Below are 19684 nucleotides of genomic sequence, written 5' to 3' on the forward strand. Positions count from 1 at the left end.
CAACAGGTCGTGCGTGTCTTCCTTTTCTTCCCTGTCTCCTCTCCGCCACAGGCCACACAGGCAGCTTGGAGCGTCTCCTCCCTGTCCTACGCCTCCCCCTCGGTCTTCCAGGGCCCCTCTAGGCTCCCGCTGTCACTAACCACCACTCTCCCTTTGTTACACCTAAGGATATCAGGCTCCTAAAAGCTACAGCAGCCTCCTGTCAGATCTGCCAAAAGTCAGATCCCAGGACCAAATATTCACTTAACCGTTTGTCTCCACAGCTTAAGATAATCCTTCATACACGGTGACCCAAACTGGACCCTGTACTCTTAAGTTCCAAAGGACGCCGGATTCAGCCCCCCTACTACAGTCTAAGGACAACAATGGTCCCGATCCATCGCTGTGTTAACACACCCTCCCTTCTTTAAATTCATAAATAACCGTCTAGCTGTCGTTACAGGTACCCCCATCAAATACGAAGGCAAGTGGTAAGCAGATTCTCCTCTACAAAGCTCTTTTACGTAACAGGCCAGCCGCTGACTGCAGCAGTGGCCCCTGAAATGTTAAGAGATGTATGGTTAGAATCTATTTCTTTTAAGACAGTTTCCTTAAGCTCCGGGATGCCAGCCCAACGGATCAAACACAAAGGAATAAGTATCACTTAATTTTTTTTATCATTTCTTAACCCTGGACATCCTAAGACCCTCTCCCCCCCTTCACCCCAGCTCCCCAAAAATTCCCCCCCCTTCTTTTAATTTTTTTTCTTCTACTAATGCAACTTTTGCCTTCCAGCATCTTAATGATGACCCAGCTACTCAGGAAAAGCCACACAGATTTCTTCAATCAGCCGCCTCAGACGACAGCCAGGACTTCAAACATCAGTGACTGACTACACCAGCCAGCAACTTTGGACATCATTGACCAACTACACCAGCCAGCAACCCTGGACATGGACATCAGTGACCAACTACACCAGCGACCGCAAACGCCAATGGGACATTGCCAAGATAATCGGACATTCCCTGGACCCCTCAATGCCCAAAGTCAGCAGGAAGCAGCCATGAGAGACTGGACTATGCCCCCATTCCCTACCCTTTAAGGTCCCCCAATTTTTTTTAATCAAACCAAAAGGGTGAAATGTTGTTCCCTTGCAACACTACAACTCCCAACATCCCTCTGGACTCCAGCGCAAGCAAGCGCGGGACACATTTCCCAGAAGCCTTTGCATCCTCTGTTAAAAGCAAGGACAAGCCACAAGTTCGCCCCTTCTTATCCCTTCCCTTTGTCCCTTCCTTTTACTTTTCCTAGTGTGTTTTCCCCTCCCATTAAAAAGTGTACCACGTGGTACCGCCGCGTGTCTGTGTCTTTTCTAGCGTAACCCTCGTCTAACCCGCAGGAATTAAGAACAACCCGCAGAAATTAAGAACAACATCCAGACCAGAGATTCCATATAGTTGTCTGCAGGGTAGACCCAGAGGCTAGCCGCTGTAGATCCTGGACCTTAGATCCACGAGGGGCAAACTCTCTACGGGTCGCCTATCGCCTGGGCCATTGGGACTCGATTACCTTCACCCGGAACCCACGGGAGGGGCCACGCCCGGTTGGGCGGGGAAGAATGAGTGACGGACGGAACGGGACGGACGGTCCCCTTCCACTTCCGGTGTTTGAAACTGGCTTCTACTTAGATTTAAAGCAATCGGTTAGGCGCCGAGCAGAGAGACTACGGCTCAAGCCGGCGGTAACCGGGAGGGCAGCCGCCTCCCCTGGCTGGGGGGGCGAGAGGGGGGCTTGGGAGGGACGGATCTGAATTGCCTGTCTCTCAACCATGGATCACGACAACCCGGCCGAGGCGTTGACTGCGGTGCGAGAGAGGCGGCCGAGTTTGCTGGAGCTGTTGCAAGTGGCGACAGGCTCCGGGTTGGTTGCCTACACCGTGTGGGCGCTGCTTCTGCAGCCGGGCTTCCGCCGCGTGCCTCTAAAACTTCAGGTGCGACGCGGGACCAAAATTAGTGCGAGATGAATGGGCGGGATTAAGGCTACTGTAGGTGGCTTGTCAAGATGGGCGGGACCAATTACGGTGAGGGACCATATAGATACACGGAGGTGTGGAACTAATATTATGTTGCAGGGCCTGGGCCTGTCGTCATGACCAAGGGTATATAAATGAAGCTAGGATTGACTTACTGACGGGTTATGGGCAGTGTGTGCCAGGAGGGTGGGTGGGGCGGCACTGGGTGTGGCAGATAGCTAAGGAAGGAAAGCTAGTAGGCACGCAAAGGTCTTCAACTTGGTGCTTCAGTCTGTGCGACTGTAGCCTCAGACCCACCAATTCCTTTTTCAGGTGCCCTACATTGGTGCGAGTGCCCGACAGGTTGAGCACGTGCTGTCGCTGTTACGAGGCCGCCCTGGAAAAATGGTGGATCTAGGCTCTGGTGATGGCAGGATCGTAAGGCCTGTGTGTCTATTCGTTGTCCCTCCCATAGTGGCCCCTTCCGTACATCCAGGTCCCACACTCTTGGCTCTCATAGGTGCTGGCGGCTCACCAATGTGGTCTCCGTCCAGCTGTGGGTTATGAGCTGAACCCGTGGCTTGTGGGACTTGCACGACTGCATGCCTGGAGGGCTGGTTGTTCTGGGAGTGTCTGCTACCATCGGAAGGATCTCTGGAAGGTAACCTATCAAACTTCATTTTCTTTTTTTTTTTTAATTTTATTTTCTTTTTTTCTGAGACACAGTCTCTAATCCAGGCTTATCTCAAACTCACTATGTATAGCCCAGGATAACATTGAACTCCTGCCTCTACCTCCTGAGTGCTAGGATTACAGGCCTGCACCATCAGACCTAGTTTATCCGGGGCTTTGTATATGTTTGGCAAGCACTCTACCGACTGAGTCACATTCCTAGCTCCAATACCTTTATCTCCCAGATTTCATGCTCTGAGTGCTATCATACTGATACCTGGGTGGGTTGGAGGCCAGAGCTCTGTGACCCCATGCCTTCCAGCTTCTATCTTTGTTTCCCATAGGTGAGCCTCAGAGACTGTCACAATGTGTCTGTGTTCCTGGCCCCCAGTGTGGTAGGTCTTGGGTCTGCTGTCCTGCTGGGAGGTCAGGGGGCTACAGTCTTGGCTCTTGGCTGTTCTGATGCCTGGAGTAGGTTCTGGGCCTACATGGATGGGGCAGCTTTTTCTTACCTGCTCTTGTGCCCCCCTCCCTCCTGTTCTTATAGCTCCCACTGCTGGAGGATAAGCTGCAAAAAGAGCTACCTGCAGGGGCCCGTGTGGTATCTGGACGTTTCCCCCTTCCCACCTGGCAGCCTGTAGCTGTGGTGGGTGAGGGCGTGGACAGAGTCTGGGCCTATGATGTCCATGGTGCTGGGCCAGCTGTGTCTTCTTGTGGGGTGCCCATCAAGGCCATACCAGAGTCCAGTTCTACCTCCCTTCCTAGGACTTTAGTTTGACAGGCTGGTTGACTGGATACAATAAAGACTCTGTGGGTTCAATCCTGACTTATCACTCCATGGGATAGGGTTTGCAGCAGATGCCATGTTGGCTGTGAAGAGGTTTGATTTGTGCTGCCTCTGGGAGACTAGCTAGCTAGTGACTCTGGGTCCTTGGGCGTCGGGGCCTAGAGGAAGGCATAGCTTCTACTCCCTGGGGATCTCCTGTCTTCACCAGCTTCCTCAGTCTCTGGATTTCCTGCTTGTACCTGATTGGGATGATCAGACCAATCACTTGTGTGGCCATGGGTTCTTTCCCTTCCACCTAGACCAGGGCCCTGGGTCATACCAGCTTACCTGCCCAAGTGCTGGTCCACATACTCCTGTAACTCAGAAAGCTGCTGTTCCGCCATGGTGGCCCGGACCATGAGCTGTGCCCGCTCTCGTTCTAGTTCTACCTGGTGGAGGAATGAGCCATGAGCCGGGGCAGGGTGTAGGGAGGGGTCCCCATCCTTCCTTGCCTACTACCTGGGTGTCCTGGGAGAAGTCCCGCAACTTCTGCTGGATTTGGGACCAGGATGTAGTATCGCGGGCCCTGTGAAGGGAGGAAGGCAGGAGGAGCAGTTTCCAAGGTAGGCATAATACGTGCTGTGTGGTGTTAGGACATTATAGCACTACCTGGGGCCCTGGAACATCAGTACCAACAGAACGCTCTGGCCGGCTCAGTGACTCCAGTCTACTAGGTGCCTCCCCCAGTCCCTGGGAGAGGATGTCTCAAGAGATTATAGAGCTGGTATAGAAGCCCAAATCCAGGGCTGGACATGTCATCAGACTTTGCTTCCACCAAACCCAAGTTTCACCTATCAGAGGCTTAACAAAGTAGCCATCCAATTTTCCTATGATTACCAGTGTCCCCCATACAAACAGAGTCCAAGGGATAGGAGAATCCCAGCCAGCAGCAAGGGTTGGCAGAATCAGTGAAGGATGTGCAGCTTCTGGCTCTGTCTGCCTGACTCCTAGACCTCCCTCCCATATACCAACAGGAGGGCACTCACAGTGGCTGTGACCTTCCTTCCTTAGAAGTTGCACCAGGTCCTTTCTCAGGGCACAGTAGCAGTGTCCTGTATCGGCCATACTGTAAAAGCACATGGTGGGGTCCCTTGATTGACTGAACAAAACCAACTGCTCCAAAGGCTCTGAGCTTGGGATGAGGCCTGGGGGGAGTGCAGGGGCTCTGGACTTCAAGGCAGTTTCAGGCAGCAGGGACAGGGCACCTGGGCCCCAGCCTTACCTCATCCTCCCTTTGGTGGCTGAGTTCAGTGGCCCAGTGCATGGATGATGGCTCCAGGTTGATGGCTCTTGCAAAAGTAGCCCTGGGAGTACCACGTGCCCTGTTGGGATCTATGTGCGCCTAGGACTGCTTCTGTGGCATGCTGAGCCACAGTGCAGCTCTTATGGGGCCACCTCACCCCGGGTGCCTAGGACAGGGTGGAGCCCACCTGCAGGTGGATAGTAGCAGCTCCTGCCTCCGGCTCAGATCCACCAGGCGCTTGCGGTAGGTCCGGGCCGCTTGGGCCAGCTGTTGTTCTCTGCTCCGGTGTGCGGCCCGAATGTCCTGCAGAGTGGCCTCCAGGAACGTCTGAAGGGCTGCCTGACCTGTACTGTTGGTGGTCTCCTGGAGGAGATTGGATAGGATGGAGCTAGGGTTGGGGCTCGCTTTGGATTAGGTTAGGCAGTCAAACTGTAGGAGCTGGGCTTGAGTTGGGTAGGCTGGCACTTGACTGGACTCAACCTCACCTCCTAACCCAGCTGACTGTGCAAGGACCTGGCACCACAAAGTTTCCCATAACTGCCTGCCCAGAACGCCCAGGCCAGGCTCACATTCCTCAAGACTCAGAGGCCATTCCGACTGCCACAGAACCTGACAAAGTGCTCACCACTGTCTCTTTGGCATAGCGCTGCAGCCGGACAGCATACTCCTCATTCAACTTCTTCAGCTGCAATTGCAGCTGAGCATTCTCAGCTTCAGCCTGCCGGAGCTGATCCTGACAGGTTGACAGCACCTGGGACATACAAAGGGCTCTGGCTCTGTTTGTAGGACACCCTCCTGCTAGATCTTGAGGTTCATAGGGTGGGCAAAAAACCCTCACCATTGCTTGGGCAGCCAGCCGCTGATCAGCTGCCCTGGCTTCCTCTTGGGCTCTCTGCAACTGCCAGCCTAGGACTGCCCTGTGGACACAGTACAGGCACAGCTAGGCCAGGGCTTGTGACCTTGTAGGCCACTGGGCACTGCTTGTTCTAGGCGAGGTGAAACTCACACTCGTGTCTCCAGTGCCTGCTGTCTGACTCTGTGATGCTCCAGGACCAAGTTCAACTCTCCTTGCAGCTTCTGCTGGTGAACAAAAGTTGGCTGTGTGAGAGACAGCAAACTCTGGAACCCCCTACTCCTCCACCCCACCCCCACCCCCTGTGCTAGGTGGCTGTGTACTCACATTGCTCAGGGTCTCAGGCTCAGAGAGTCTGTCTTGCTTGAGCTGCACCTTTATGGTTAGAAGGTAGAAGGGAAGCAAGGGGAGGGGAGGGAAGGGGCAGCAGATACTTGTTTTACTGCCCCTGTGGAAGTGCCCAGCCCAGCTCTCTACGTGCTCATGGTGATCTGGACTCTGTTGTAGGTGACACATTCAGGCCTGGGCTTCTCCACTGACCTCTTGTGGTGGCACCTTGTGTTGCCCCGGACTGGCTGCTGGTTGGACTCCATGTCCCCGGCAGTCACCATTTCCATGCAGTTCTAGCTCTAGCACCCGACTTTCCAGTCGAAGAACCTGTGGACATCAAGGGTGAGCAGGGCTATTTGCTGGACCACTGCAGGAGGCTGGTATTCATGTAGGAGCATATGCACAGGGCCAGGTAAAAGCCCACAAAGTGCATGTTTATTCCCGGGCACCTGAATCCCTTAGTGGTACTTGTCCTGGGGGCACACTCTGTTCCTGGATGTGCACTCTGTTCCTGGATGCACCTAGGCTGACACACAGAGCTTGCTTGGCTACTCACTTCCCTCTTCAGCTCGAAGACTTCAGCTTCATGCTGCTCACGAAGGCGATGGGTTGCAATCTGAAGGTCAACCAGCTCCTTGGAAATCTGTGGGTAACCAGGGCGAGGGATGCTGCCAGTGGCTTTGTGGGCTCCCTGTTCCTACAGAACCCCACAGCCCCACATTTACCTGCAACAGCTGCTGCTCACTTGGCTCTGGATCTGTCTGATACTCTCCCTCCAGGCCGGTAGCCCAGGCGGGCTGTCCAGAAACTCTTGGCAGCCAATCCTCAGTTCCTGGAACAACCTGGGAAGGCACCCCCCCACACACACATTTAGGTGGGTCTCCAGCCCGGGCTGTAGACCCCACCCTTATAGAAGCATGACGTTCCTCTTGAACAAGGTCAGCTCCTTCCCTGGGCAGGAACAGACACAAGATCCAGGTACTTCTTCCCTTCTGGTCTGTGAAGGAAAGGAAGGACCCCAAGGCAACATCCGTGTCCTGGAAAGACTCACGTTCTCTGTGACTTGAAGTGGGGCACCTGGCCTGGGGCCTGAGGCTGCCACATACTCCATAGTGGAGAGGAATCCTGGCTAGGGATCTGTCTGATTGTGGCCTGCTTCCCGGCTGTTGCTGTGAGTGTTGCCAAGGCCTCTGTTGATCTTAGAGACTACCCATTCTGCCTACAAGGAAGGGCAAGGCCGTTCAGTGCTCACGAAGAGGGGAGTGCTCAACTCCTTGCACCTTCCACTCCTTCATGACGGCCCCATGCCATCTGGGAAATACAGAAAGGCAATCAGTTTATTTCAGGCCAGTTGGATCCAGAAGTGCAAGACGACGCCAAGCCTGTACTGCAATTGTGGGCACTATTTGTCTTTATGTGGGATGTTCTGACCTCCTGCAGGGATTTGTAACTCAGACTCTTAACTAGCTTCCTGTGTCAGCAGAACTCACACCAGCAGGTGAACAAACTGGACACACCCGTCTATCAGAGAGAAGCAGACATAATCAGGGGCAGTAGACCGCACGAACTAGCTCAACCTGGGCACCAGGAAGGATAAGTTGGAAGAGGTGCCCTGTATTGATGCTGGGTTGGAGCACGCTCACCATCCCACACTGTGCTCTATCGGTGCATTCTCTATTGCGCATGCGCAATTCCTGCAGTCGTTTGTCAGGTCTCAGCAGCACTCAGGGTTGCGGCCGGAGAGAGGGTGGGCAGCGGCCACGATCTGTCAGGGACGCTAGACTGGCGGCTTATGTGTGGGTGAGAAGGGAATGAGGTCGACTCAGACCTTGGGGTCTCACTGTAACTGAGAGAGGCGGGGCCTGTGAAGGAAGGCAGAACCAGGGGCGGAGCTAAGAGAAGCCGCATTGCTGTGTAACTTTTGGGGGAAGGTGAAGTTGGTACAAGGGGCGCCGGCCCCTGAGTTTTGGATCTGAAGTGAGTCCTCTAAGAAGATCTTGGGCAGCGGAGCAACTCTTTCTTTGTACCCCCAGTGTGTGTGTGTCTGACCCACCTCGTACAGCTCAGGAAAAGGGATTCACTAGACTGGGTTGCCTCTTCTGGAGAAGGTGTGGACTGGCTGAAGTCTGCGACCATGAAGGTCAAAGTCATCCCGGTACTTGAAGACAACTACATGTACCTGATCATTGAGGAGCACACACGGGAGGCAGTGGCTGTGGATGTGGCTGTGCCCAAGAGGGTGAGGACCGACAAAGGATGCCATCAAGGGATTCCCTGCCACTCTGGTTGGAACAGACCCGACCGGACCCCTATAGTTTTATGTCATTTGATGTATTATCTTTGGGCTCTCCTAAAGTTACAGCTACCTTTGATTTCCTGGTGCTCCAGTTCTTGTAATTGTCTGCCGATATTTCCCCTAACCCTTGCTGCTCTGAGTCCTGGGCCTGCCTGTAGAACTAAGCCCTGAAACTAGTGTCCCAGTATGGGATGGGTGGCCCACAGCACTACACCTCCATCCTTTCCAGCTGCTGGAGATTGCAGGCCGCGAGGGGGTGTCTCTGACCACGGTGCTGACCACCCATCATCACTGGTGAGTAGAAGGTATGTGCGCAGGCCTAAGGCATGTTCCTTCCCTAGCACCCCGACTTGACCAGGCCCCTGCACTTTCACAGGGACCACACACGTGGAAATGCAGAGCTGGTGCACCTGCAGCCAGGACTGGCGGTCATGGGAGCAGATGAGCGCATCTGTGCACTAACCCGCAGGCTGGCACATGGGGAGGAGTTTCAGGTAAGTATGCACCCAGAGGGGGTGGGGAGGGTCCTGACCTGGGCCTGCCTACCAGTCCTCACAGGTCCAATGCCTCACCATCGCAGTTTGGGGCCATCCACATGCGATGCCTCTTGACGCCAGGCCACACCTCTGGCCACATGTGCTACTTCCTGTGGGAGGATGAATGCCTGGACCCACCAGCCCTCTTCTCTGGTACCTTGCAGCCTGGACTCACCCACTTATGCAATTCCGCTGTGCCCTCCCTACCCCTTCTGACCCTCTTTCCTCCCTAGGGGATGCTCTGTCAGTGGCAGGCTGTGGCTGGCATCTGGAGGACACTGCCCAGCAGATGTACCAGAGCTTGACCAAGACCCTAGGCACCCTACCACCCCAGACGGTGAGAGAGCCTTCTGTGGGGTTCACATGCTTGGTACTGGAGTTTCCCCTGGTACAACCTATGCTTCTATGCCTGTCCTGCTTTGGTAAAGTTGATATGGATGCTAGGTTAGGGGTGCGTGCCTGGCCCTCCCTCGGTTTGGAGCTATCTATGTTCACTGAGCTCCCTCTTCTTACAGAAGGTGTTCTGTGGTCATGAGCATACGCTGAGCAATCTTGAGTTTGCGCAGAAGGTGGAGCCCTGCAACAACCATGTGCGAGCCAAGCTGTCCTGGGCCCAGGTGCATCCATTTCTGGCTCCAAAACAGGGGTGGGGGTGGTAGTCTTTCTGAAGTTTGGGGGAAGTCGTGGAGAGTCAGAATGACACCTCTGCTGGCTCCAGCTGGCTGGAGACCTGTCACCTACCCTAGTCTCCCTGTGGCTGGTCAGCTGTTGGCCCAGCGGTGACCAGGGGCCTGTGCTCTTTGCAGAAGAGGGACGATGATGACATACCTACCGTGCCTTCGACACTGGGCGAGGAGCTCTTGTACAACCCTTTCCTGAGGGTGACGTAAGTATGGCTGTGCCCTGGGCTTTTCTGTGGTGGGGCCTGAGCCATACCAGTGGGTGTGGCAGCCTCAAGAGGCTATGCACACTGCCAGCTGGAGTCTCCCCATGGAGTAGTCTCAGGACTAGCCTGGCATCCTTGGGGCCTCTTTGGCAGTCATTTGGGTAGTTAGTAGTATCTGGGGACTATTTATTGAGCTGAATGTCCCTGGCACCAGGGAAGGGCATTTGTTAAGGGCCCTCTTCCATCCACTGCCCTTCTGGGCCCCACCCCTATGGGCAGCTGGCCAGCCCCACAATTCCCTAACATACTCTTCCCTGCAGAGAGGATCCAGTTCGTGAGTTCACAGGCCAGGTGGCACCAGCCCAGGTCCTGGAGGTGCTCTGCAGGGAGCGAGCACGCTTCCAGCTCGCTCTGGAGCCACCACAGCCCCAGGTTCGGGCACTCCTGGCCTTGCAGTGGGGACTTCTGAGTACACCCCAGGAAAAATGAGCCCTGGGTGGAGCCTGCTTGTCTCCATACCCCTTCCCCTGACCTCAGGCTGACTGGAACCCTGGCCTCCAGAACATTCCTCTGAGGCCCTGCCACCTTGCTCTGAAGAACCAACAAATGGTGCTTTCCTTCTCTCTACCGCTCATGGGGCCACACATCGGAATCTCTGAAGGGGCTGTTGTGGGCCCTGAGACATACATGTCCCGGGGACCGAGAAGGGTGAATAAAACTTGGCAAGGCCCAGTGTGGTGCCAGACACACAGCAGATGCTTCCACAGTTGTTTATTAGTGGTGAGGCTGGGTGAGAGCCAAGCTCAGTGAGACTCAACTACGGTTCTCACGGCCATACAGGCTTGGTGCTGACAGACTGTCCAGACAGCAAGGCCCTGGCGAACAGGCAGGTGCCCCACTAGGTTCCGGTTTGACACCCGCCCTATACACTGTAGCTTCAGGGGTTAGCCACAAAAAGGAAACCTCTCGCCGGGCGGTGGTGGCGCACGCCTTTAATCCCAGCACTCGGGAGGCAGAGGCAGGCGGATCTCTGTGAGTTCGAGACCAGCCTGGTCTACAAGAGCTAGTTCCAGGACAGGCTCCAAAACCACAGAGAAACCCTGTCTCGAAAAAACCAAAAAAAAAAAAAAAAAAAAAGGAAACCTCTCATATGCAGGCTACTATAGCCAGAGGACAGGGCAGGGAATATGCCCATGGCCCTGAGCCAGCAGAAGAGATTCTGGAACCTCATTGAACCTTTAGCCTCCTCGGCTCCCCGATCCTGCCTGCAGTCCCTCTCTGCAGAGCTCAGTGTGGAGTGGGAAGTGCACGGGCCATAGGCAACACTACCAACCAGAGGCACGCAGGTCATGTGCTCAAGGACCCCTGTGCAGCACAGAATCCAATACATCCTTGTAGCTCTCCTCGAGTTCTGAAGCTCTCTGGTGTCTTCTCTGTTGCTGATACCCACGTGGTCTCTGGGAGTCTTAGAGTTGGCCCCTGGGGCTCACACTCTCGAGGCCTGCTACCACCTGATGCTGAAGCCTGAGTTGGTCTTCTCCACGGCGTGGTATTGCGTGTGCAGCAAGCGGCTGGCCTGATCAGAGCCCTCACCTTGCAGCCAATGCTGGTACAGCTCCTGGACCCCAGGGGCATCTTCGGGTGCCTCATTCCTCACCATGCTGTACAGTCTTTCCACTTGCTCAAGGAGCTCCCTGCCTTGCATATCTGGAGCCTTAAGCTGGCCCCCTCCATTCAAGCAGCCTGGAGCAGAGTACAGGGCATGGTGGTGGAAAGTCAGGGTGAGCTCCCTGACCCCAGGTGTCCTGTCCAACCCCTTCCACCTCCCACTGGTGGCAGGCTGCTGTGCTATGCTATGAGGAACTACCTGAAGGGCAGGCCATGACTTCCACATAATGGTAGGGACAGCGGCCTCGTTTCAGTTTCTGCACAAGGTTCTGGATGTTGCGGAAGCCGTAGGCCACAGCAAATCGCAACAGGACCTGGCCTTCCCTCTTCAGGGTCACCTCCTGGAAGTCCTTGTTCCTGAAAGTGTAGGAGCGGGCTTGGGAAACCTCACATTGCCATGCAAACCTGTCCCTGTCCAGGTGCAGAAGTCTTCTGGGATTCAGCACACTACCATATGGCTCTGCCCTCTTCTGCTTGCAGGCAGGGAAGGGATGATGGAGAAGGGGATACAGCTTGTATCCCTGGGCCCACCAGGTAACCTCACCCCAACCTTGATCTCCCTAACTAGCACAGGGCAGCCATGAAGCCCAGCAAGGAATGACAGCCCAGCCCCAGGGGCTGTCCCCACACCAGGCTCCTGCTGGTCCTTGCATATATCGCCCAGGCTCAGGACCACTACTGAGGAGACTGAGGCGAGTGCTCACGCCTCACGCTCATAAGAGGGGGCCCACTTGTGCGAAGGGATCCAGGGGTCTTTCCCCAGGCTCACTTCAGTGCCTGCCCTGCTAACCTCATGGGCTGGTAGGTAACTTCCGTCACATGGATTCCATAGAGCTCTTGGGCCGCGTGCCGGAACACATGCTCCAGGTAGCCTCCTGAGCCGCCACCTCGATGGCTGGTGGGCTCCTCAGCAGACACACTACTGGTTCTGGGAGAGGGGCGGGTCAGTGCAGGAGGCTGGGGCTCAATACAGCTGAAGTCCCTTGTAGTCAGACCTTAAGAACTGTTCTTATGGTGGCCCTGGGAAGCTCAGATGGCTTCGAGAGCAGGCTCTGCTTTGACACTCTAACTCAGCCACTCTTGGGCCCCAGCCAGGCAGCCTGGGTAGAAAGGAGGGGACGAGACACTGCCCCACCCCACAGGCAGCATCTGATCCCAAATAAAGGTTCTTAGTTCCCACCACCAACTCACAAGCCATCCAGGGGCACAGGCTCCAGCTCCACGAGTGAGACGCCTTCTTCCTCCAGTAGCCTAAAGACTTCTCCTGCAGAGGACACAGCTCATGCTCTAGTTGGTCTCAGAATGCCAAGCTGTCTGTGTCCCCAGAGGGACACTCACGCCAGCTTGTGTTGGGATGGCGAGTCCAGTCAGCCTCTTCAGACCCATTGGAAGGCATTCCTGCCTGGAGCATTGCAAAGAGAGCCGGGGAGACCTTGCCTGCCCTCAAGACTCATTTCTGAACTAGCAAGGATGCGATACTGGGGTTCCATTGATGAAAGAACCCTGTTGTCTACTGGACTCCAGTGCTTGGCTTGAGGGGAGCCCTGAGACTGCAGAGGCAGAGATCTGCAGGGTGGCTGTACCTGTTGTAAGGACACAGTCCACATCACGGGTCTGGTACTCCTGGTTGAAGAAGTCAGGTCTGGATGCTTCTAGCTTTTTGTCATAGCAGGGCATCACAGTCACATGGTAGATCTTGTCTGGAGTCAGATGCTACAGAAAGAGCACCAAAAGCTTCAGTCCCATCTGAACCAAGCTCGGAAGTGGCCACCCTGTGACTAGGTCATACATTCCCTCCTGCTTCTGTCCACGGTCACCCTGTGACCAGGCCATACATTATCTCCTGCTTCTGTCCCTACCAGCCAGTGGCAGCAGAGGAGATAGGCTCTCACTGCCTTTGAAAGAATGGACAGGTCACAGTGGAAACAACACAGACTCGAGGGAAATGTGGCCATGCACACGCAGAGGGAACGCACGGGGTTGATGTTAGTGCTCATGGTTTCAGGCACAATGGAAGCCACCTCCTTTCCTCATCCTCCATCAGTGGGTCTCTTCAGGCTGGGTCCCGTGACTCACTGGAATGACCTCAGGTGAGATCTGATTTGCTCACCCAGCAGCCTGTGGACTGTGCTTCTAGCCCTTGGTCCCCTGCTCCCTAAACGGGGAGTCATGTGAGAAGTGCCTTCATATCAGAAGTGGGGACCCTGATGCCTGACAAGCTGAGCGAGACTGATATGGGGGCCAAGCTTACTCCACTGGCAGCTACCACTAGGTTTCAGTCACCTCGACACGGCCAGAGGTGCCATGGCCACAGGCAAAGGATCACTGGCCAGCCAGCAGTCCATCTCTCACTCCTGTGTCACAGCTGGCTGCTACTCATTATGTTGCCTGGGGACGCCCAGTCCTCTTACCTGTTGCTGGGCAAAGAAGTCCTTGACCAAGGAGCCCATCACCTGCTGTGGGGACCGGGCTGTGCTGATGTAGGGGAGGATAAAGTTGCCATGTGTCTTCTCAGCATAGCAGATCCAGCCTGAGGAAAAGGGAACAAATAGGTCTGGGGTGTGCATGGGGGAGGCCTGGGGGTGGTTCACAAACGGCTCTTCTCCTCTTGGCAGTGACATGACATTCTGGGGGTGGACCGATTCATACAAGAAATTACTGTGGCATCAAAACATTCCTCCCGTCATCCTTGTCACAAGGAAGGCTGGCATCTAGGTGATCACCAATGGGAACTGGTGACTGCAGGTGATGTCCTGGCCTTAGGTACCTCCTAGGTACTGACATTTCCACCCTTCTCCAGATAACCCCTCCCCATCACTCCCATTTTCCTTGACAAGCTGTCAGTCTATCAAGTCCTAACTTGGTGATCTGGATATACCTGGGCAAGCAGAAGCCAGCATGGGCAGGGCCTCTTTGGAGTTCTCTTGCCCCCGGAACCGCCGCACAAACTCTCTCTGGCTCTCCAAGAGGCTGAAGTTCCTAGCGAAGGTGGTATCGAAGACGAAGTGTACCCCTGCAAGGCGATGGAAGGTGAACATGCGCTTTAGCCTTAACCATGGTGAAAACTAGCATCTGACACCTGTGTCCTAAGTGGAGCAGCACTGTAGACCACAGGCCAAGGCAGGGCTCTGCCCCAGTGGTGCCATAGCATGTCATCTCTATGGGGACACTAGGAAGCACTGTTTTACCAGGCACAGCATCTGCTGTTTAAATGACCCAAGAGCTGTCCAGTGGCCCCACCACTGTCCCCTATACTGAATTCCTAAAGAACATACTCTCCTTTGCAACATCCTGAATGTGTTTGTCTTTCATTCCTGGATGCTTTCGCCTCCTCTGGTCTAACTTATGGTGCATACAGACATCTCTGCCTTATCCATTGGCCTTCTGACAACCACATCCCTCAGGGCTGGGGCCACCTGTATGGCCATATGCACCCCTGCATGGACTGTGCAGATGTGTTTCATCAGCCGCTCCATCACTGTGAGATGTGTAGACTTCTGCCTGCCCGCCCTAAGCCAGAAGCTGAAGCTCCTTGAGGACCCCAGTGGAAGACTGTGCTCCTGGCTCTTCAGTCCTCCCTGCGACTGGGAACTGTCCTGGGTGATGAGGGACTGAATGCTCTTCTCTTCTCAGAACCACCTACCCCCACGCTGGCTTTTCTTAGGACCTTGGGGACCACAGCAAGTGTCAGGCCTCATCATACACATGTGTCACACAAGAGCATAGGTGTCCCCTGAGAGACTCCTGGTCACGGTGGACAATAATTTGCTCCAAACAGACAGGAGCAGCATTCTGGAGAGGTGGCACCATGAATGTCCATGCCCAGTCCCTCCACTTCCCCAGGATGGCCTGCTGGGTCACTCTGGTACTCGGACCCTGATAGCAGGGGGCTTTCTAAACACCCATGTCCTCTTCCACCCCAACTCCTGGCACAGAGGTCAGCTAAAGCTGACCCAAGGCAGAACACACAGCTGTGACAACATTGAGAACTAGTTACCAGAGCCAGTGAGATGGCTCAGCAAGGGAAGGTCCTACTGTCAAACCTGACGACTGAGTTTGATGTCTGCCACCCAAACCAAGTTCTGAAAATGGTCCTGTGACCCACTCATACACACACATAAATATGTAAATAAATAACTGAAGCTGGGTACAGCAGTGCATATCTGTAATCCAAGTTCTAGGGAAGCTGAGGCAGGAGGATTGTATGTTTGAGGCCAGCATGCACCACACAGGCAAGCCAGGCCTACAAAGTAAGAGCCTCAAAAACCAAACAACAAAAAAAACCCAAACCCAAACCCAAAGGCAGCATGTGCATGTAATTCCAAGCCTTACTGGGTGAAGGTAGGCGAATCAGCTCCAGACCAGTCATCTGAGACCTAGTCTCCAAAACCCAAACACTAACAACAAAACCCAAAAGAATTAAGTAACTATAAAACACCCAAGAACCAAGGTACAAAGTTGGAATTCAGGTGGCTTCTTTCCTAAGCCCGATCTCAACCATCAGAGTGAAACTTCACACTGAAGTCAAACTAGGGAGAGTTGCCCCGACGTTCAGTTCAGGGTGAGTGACATGTGCCTTGGGGGCGGAGACACCAGCCGCCCTCGCTCTCGGCTCTCCGCAGGTTCTGCACCTACCTATTTTTTTGAAGAATGCAGTTAATTTCCTGGCAGTGTCTGAGGGATCCAGCTGAAACCTGGCAGCCAGCGATGCTCTGGACTGGGGTGAGATGGAAACGACCACCAGCCGCTGCTCACCGGGTGCTGCCACCTGTAATGCAAAAGTCTCTGGCTGTGCAGGCTTCGTACAGAGAGCCAGAGGCCAGCCTCTGTGGTCAGATGCCATCAGCCGCACCACAGTCGGCCGTGTTGACACTGAGAACCCAAAGCCCCAGGTCTAACACTCTAGTGTCAGAGAACACTGACGCAGGAGCCAAAAAACCTAAAGATGCAGGAGTCACGGGAAGTCAGATGGGCGAACCAGGTGAGTCTCCCCTGATGAGGCATGCTGTGGGCTGCTGGGGCTGATCCCACTGCTCACCTTATTAGCATCCAGAACCTTCTGCAGCTCCTCATGACTCTGCTGGGCGATGAGTACTGTCTCTGCAGAGGTGACACAACCACTGCACGCCAGGCAGTCATTCAGGGACACCTTGGCCTTCTCCAGCTTCTGGGTTCTTCCATCCTGCAGGTGAGCAGAATCTGGAGCACAGGGGCTTGTGGGGGATGGGCAGGGCAGTCATTCCAAGGGTTTCTCTGTAGCTTTGGAGCCTGTCCTGAATCTAGCTCTTGTAGACCAGGCTGGTCTCGAACTCACAGAGTTCTGCCTGTCTCTGCCTCCCGAGTGCTGGGATTAAAGGTGAGTGCCACCACCACCTGGCTCTAAGTAGCCTTTCGACTTCCATTCACATCAGCTACAGGCAGCAGGAGAGACAACTGGGAATTTGTTTGCCACCCACTCTTCATTTTATTGACTTTCCTTTTTCAGGACAGTAGATTCAACTCAGCCTGAGCCCCTCAACCCTCCCACAGATGCAGGAATGGTCTGAGATAGGGCAGGTGAGCTACAGGGCTCCAAACTGACCAGAGAAGTAAGGCTGGAGGGTTAGAAGTCCCTCGCACTGTTCTCTGAGCCCGTGCTTTGCACCAATGCCCCAACCTGAGGTTAACCCACACCAAGAGACCCAAGGCCTGGCCGCAGCAGCACCATGAAGATGAGGCCCCTTGTCCTTAAAGCCCAGCACAATGGTGATGGGCTCCTTCCTCTGTCCCTCCATCCATGGGACCCCTTGTTGAGAACCAGGGCCTCCTGGTGCACTGGGGTCTAGCTGGTGCTATCGTGTCACAAGGTCACTGTTGTGGACAAACAGCTGGCCTTCTCTGTCACAGCTGGATCTTGCTCTCCATTGTTCACAGGGCTCTGCACACTTATTCTCCAGACCCATGCTAGGCCCCGCCCCGATTCAGGGTTCTCAGTGCAATGGGGCATGGGATTCCAAAGCAATTCCTTAGAGTACAAAGAGCAGCTAGTCAGGGTTAGTTTTCATTTAAAGGCGGCTTGAGGGGCCAAAACCACAAAGTCTTATGCTACTAGAGGTAGGGGTCAAGGGGAGGTGGGAAAAATCCACCATCTCCACAAAAGCGCTCCCTGCCCAGTGCAGAACAGGACAGGCTGGCCAACTTGGGCATCCCTACTCACCCTCCCAGCTCCCCATGGTGACTGTGAGCAGTGAGAAAGCTGGTGAGGTGGAGGGAGTTTCAGGGTGGCCAGATCTGACTGGATGAGGTGTGTTTCAGATCTGCCTCCCAGGACACACACCCCAGTCGCCACCCGCCCCCATCAGGGATGTGGTGAGACCTATGGCTCCTTACTGGGTTCACTTGGAGGTAACTTCCATCATCTTCGATGTGGATCTTGGCTATGCCACTTCCTGGCTTCTTATCCACCTTCACAGGCTTGATGCAGTTCTATGTCAGGAAGAGACCCCAAAACAGGCTCCATTAGGGGAAGGTAACTCTGGAGGATGCTGGGCCTCAGGGCTGGCTGGCTGCTGGCCAGAGTGAGGCTCACCACCAAAGCCAGTTCCATCACCTTCATGCCACTGAAGCCATGCTGAGCTCTGGCTGCCCACCCTTTCTGTACGAGGTGAAGACAGCATCAAGGTCATTCTCTCTCCAGGTCCAGATCAGTAGGATCTGGTGCTCACTCTGTATGCAAGCTAATGTCTGCAGAAACCCTCGACAAGCCTGTCCTTCCTAGGTCAGACAGTAGCACCACCAGAGACGGTGTCAAGAGGCCATGGCCAGGCAGGAATGCTTTTCTCGGAAACATCTGGAAGTCACCTTCAATCACGGCCACTGATGAAATTTCATGTTTCTCTGCCTCCCCTTAACATCTCCAGACGCTTGGTGGCCTTCTAGGAGATGGCTGACCTCTCTTCATGGGACTTGGCTACAGACTACTAGCTCTGGGGACAAAGGAACACCTAGGCAAGCACACCAGGTCTTGTTTTCAGGTGTGGCCATCTGGACTCCCTTGTATCATCCTCCAGGAAAGGCCAAGAACATTAGTTATGGCTGTGGCCCACGTGGACATCTCATCCATCCCTTCAACATGGTCCCTTCCACTGAGATGAACAAACTGGCTCTGAGAGAGGGTTGGGACGAGAAGTCTAACAGATATGGAGGCTGTCCAGCCCCAATTGTGTTTCTACATCACAAGCTGGTTAACATACTAGGAACACCCTTTTATGTCACATTAAGCCTTCCTGTCACCCCTAAATACTCCCATAGCTTCTGGAAATCCCTCCTGGACATCTTGGGGTCCAATGGCTAGTTGCCCAGCCCTCCCTGGCCTTAGCTGTCTGTGTTGGTAAGAAGGGAACCAGACTGACTGATACCCTGGGCCCCGGGTCGGGTCTCGTGCTCAGGAAAGGAGACAGGTGGGAGAGGTTTCCCGCTGCGCACGGCGAGGCCCGGCCCCTCCTCCTGCGCGACTTGCCCATGGCCGGCCCACCTGAGACGGCCCGATGAAGTCATCCAGGTCGGTCAGCTGTAGTACCCCACTGAAGGGCGACGCCATGACAGCCTCACTGCCGCTGAGCGTCGCACGCGGGTGTCGCAAAATGACACAAATGATAGGACTCTTCCGCCACTCTGCCGGAAAGCGCAAGTTCCGGCTCATGCTCATTTTTCCCCATGGGCAAGCTTTGTAAAGGATGCGCGCCCTCTGCTGGCGGCCTTGAGCTCTCAGCCCACCGGACGCAAAACACCAAGTTTGATAGGGTTCAGTTTTCGCGTGCTTCCCTTGGATTGTGGTGGTGTACAAGGGTAGTATAGGCAAAGAATGCAAAGAATGAAACCCCAGAATCTCTGCCGCAGCACGTAGCGGTGGGGTCCGGGTTTCCTTCAAGCAAGGACCCAGATACATCAGGAGAACATCATTTGCAGGAGAGCACAAAATTATCTTTGGTTCACTTTGGAATGGGTTTACCCAAAATGAAATCGACAAGCACTGTTAAGATTTTAAGACAGAGCCGGGCGGTGGTGGTGCACGCCTTTAATCCCAACACTCTGGAGGCAGAGGCAGAGGCAAGTGGATCTCTGTGAGTTCGAGGCCAGCCTGGTCTACAGAGCAAGTTACAGAAAGTTCCAAAGCTACATAGAGAAACTCTGCCCCCCCCCCTTTTTTTTTTTTTTTGGTTTTTCGAGACAGGGTTTCTCTGTGGTTTTGGAGCCTGTCCTGGAACTAACTTTAAGATAGGAGTGTGGGAGAACATTAACAGAAGCAGGTTCTTGGGCAGGACCAGGTCCTAGAGCAGTTTCTGTTTGGTGAGTGCCCACGTGTGCATTCTAATCTCGGAAGGAGAGTGATGCAATCTCCCCTT

The 19684-nt window shown here is 54.5% G+C and overlaps 4 protein-coding genes across 5 annotated transcripts; 2 read left to right on the forward strand and 2 right to left on the reverse strand.

The window, feature by feature from the left end:
* The first annotated feature begins 1643 nt into the window (after window positions 1-1643).
* Window positions 1644-3482, forward strand: Antkmt (adenine nucleotide translocase lysine methyltransferase). Of its 2 annotated transcripts, XM_041676263.1 has the most exons (5): window positions 1644-1969; window positions 2324-2428; window positions 2511-2651; window positions 3007-3057; window positions 3210-3482. In XM_041676263.1, the coding sequence occupies exons 1-5, from the start codon at window positions 1808-1810 to the stop codon at window positions 3438-3440; spliced, it is 690 nt and encodes a 229-aa protein (XP_041532197.1). In that variant the 5' UTR covers window positions 1644-1807; the 3' UTR covers window positions 3441-3482. The 2 variants fall into 2 exon arrangements, with proteins under 2 accessions (XP_041532197.1, XP_041532198.1); XM_041676264.1 differs by lacking the exon at window positions 3007-3057.
* On the reverse strand, window positions 3341-7209 carry Ccdc78 (coiled-coil domain containing 78). The gene is made up of 15 exons (XM_041676584.1): window positions 7167-7209; window positions 6966-7039; window positions 6640-6756; window positions 6471-6557; window positions 6125-6241; window positions 5912-5959; window positions 5738-5829; window positions 5570-5648; window positions 5357-5482; window positions 4919-5094; window positions 4711-4792; window positions 4475-4554; window positions 3948-4014; window positions 3777-3877; window positions 3341-3688 (listed from the first exon to the last, which is right to left on the reverse strand). Exons 1-15 carry the CDS (start codon window positions 7207-7209, stop codon window positions 3577-3579), a joined length of 1401 nt encoding a protein of 466 aa, XP_041532518.1. The 3' UTR covers window positions 3341-3576.
* Haghl (hydroxyacylglutathione hydrolase like) lies at window positions 7098-10254 on the forward strand. Its single transcript, XM_041676262.1, has 9 exons — window positions 7098-7625; window positions 7948-8153; window positions 8440-8504; window positions 8587-8704; window positions 8791-8899; window positions 8980-9083; window positions 9262-9363; window positions 9553-9632; window positions 9953-10254. The coding sequence occupies exons 1-9, from the start codon at window positions 7535-7537 to the stop codon at window positions 10119-10121; spliced, it is 1044 nt and encodes a 347-aa protein (XP_041532196.1). The 5' UTR covers window positions 7098-7534; the 3' UTR covers window positions 10122-10254.
* A 132-nt stretch (window positions 10255-10386) lies between these two features.
* Window positions 10387-18894, reverse strand: Ciao3 (cytosolic iron-sulfur assembly component 3). Its single transcript, XM_041676261.1, has 11 exons — window positions 18814-18894; window positions 17670-17765; window positions 16339-16482; window positions 15936-16068; window positions 14179-14313; window positions 13712-13830; window positions 12884-13013; window positions 12492-12564; window positions 12091-12228; window positions 11500-11657; window positions 10387-11375 (listed from the first exon to the last, which is right to left on the reverse strand). The coding sequence occupies exons 1-11, from the start codon at window positions 18877-18879 to the stop codon at window positions 11137-11139; spliced, it is 1431 nt and encodes a 476-aa protein (XP_041532195.1). The 5' UTR covers window positions 18880-18894; the 3' UTR covers window positions 10387-11136.
* Window positions 18895-19684: the final 790 nt, after the last annotated feature.

Source organism: Microtus oregoni, unplaced genomic scaffold (assembly GCF_018167655.1).
Source record: "Microtus oregoni isolate MIOR12 unplaced genomic scaffold, Mior012 000027F_ref0000203, whole genome shotgun sequence".
Lineage (NCBI taxonomy): Eukaryota > Metazoa > Chordata > Mammalia > Rodentia > Cricetidae > Microtus > Microtus oregoni.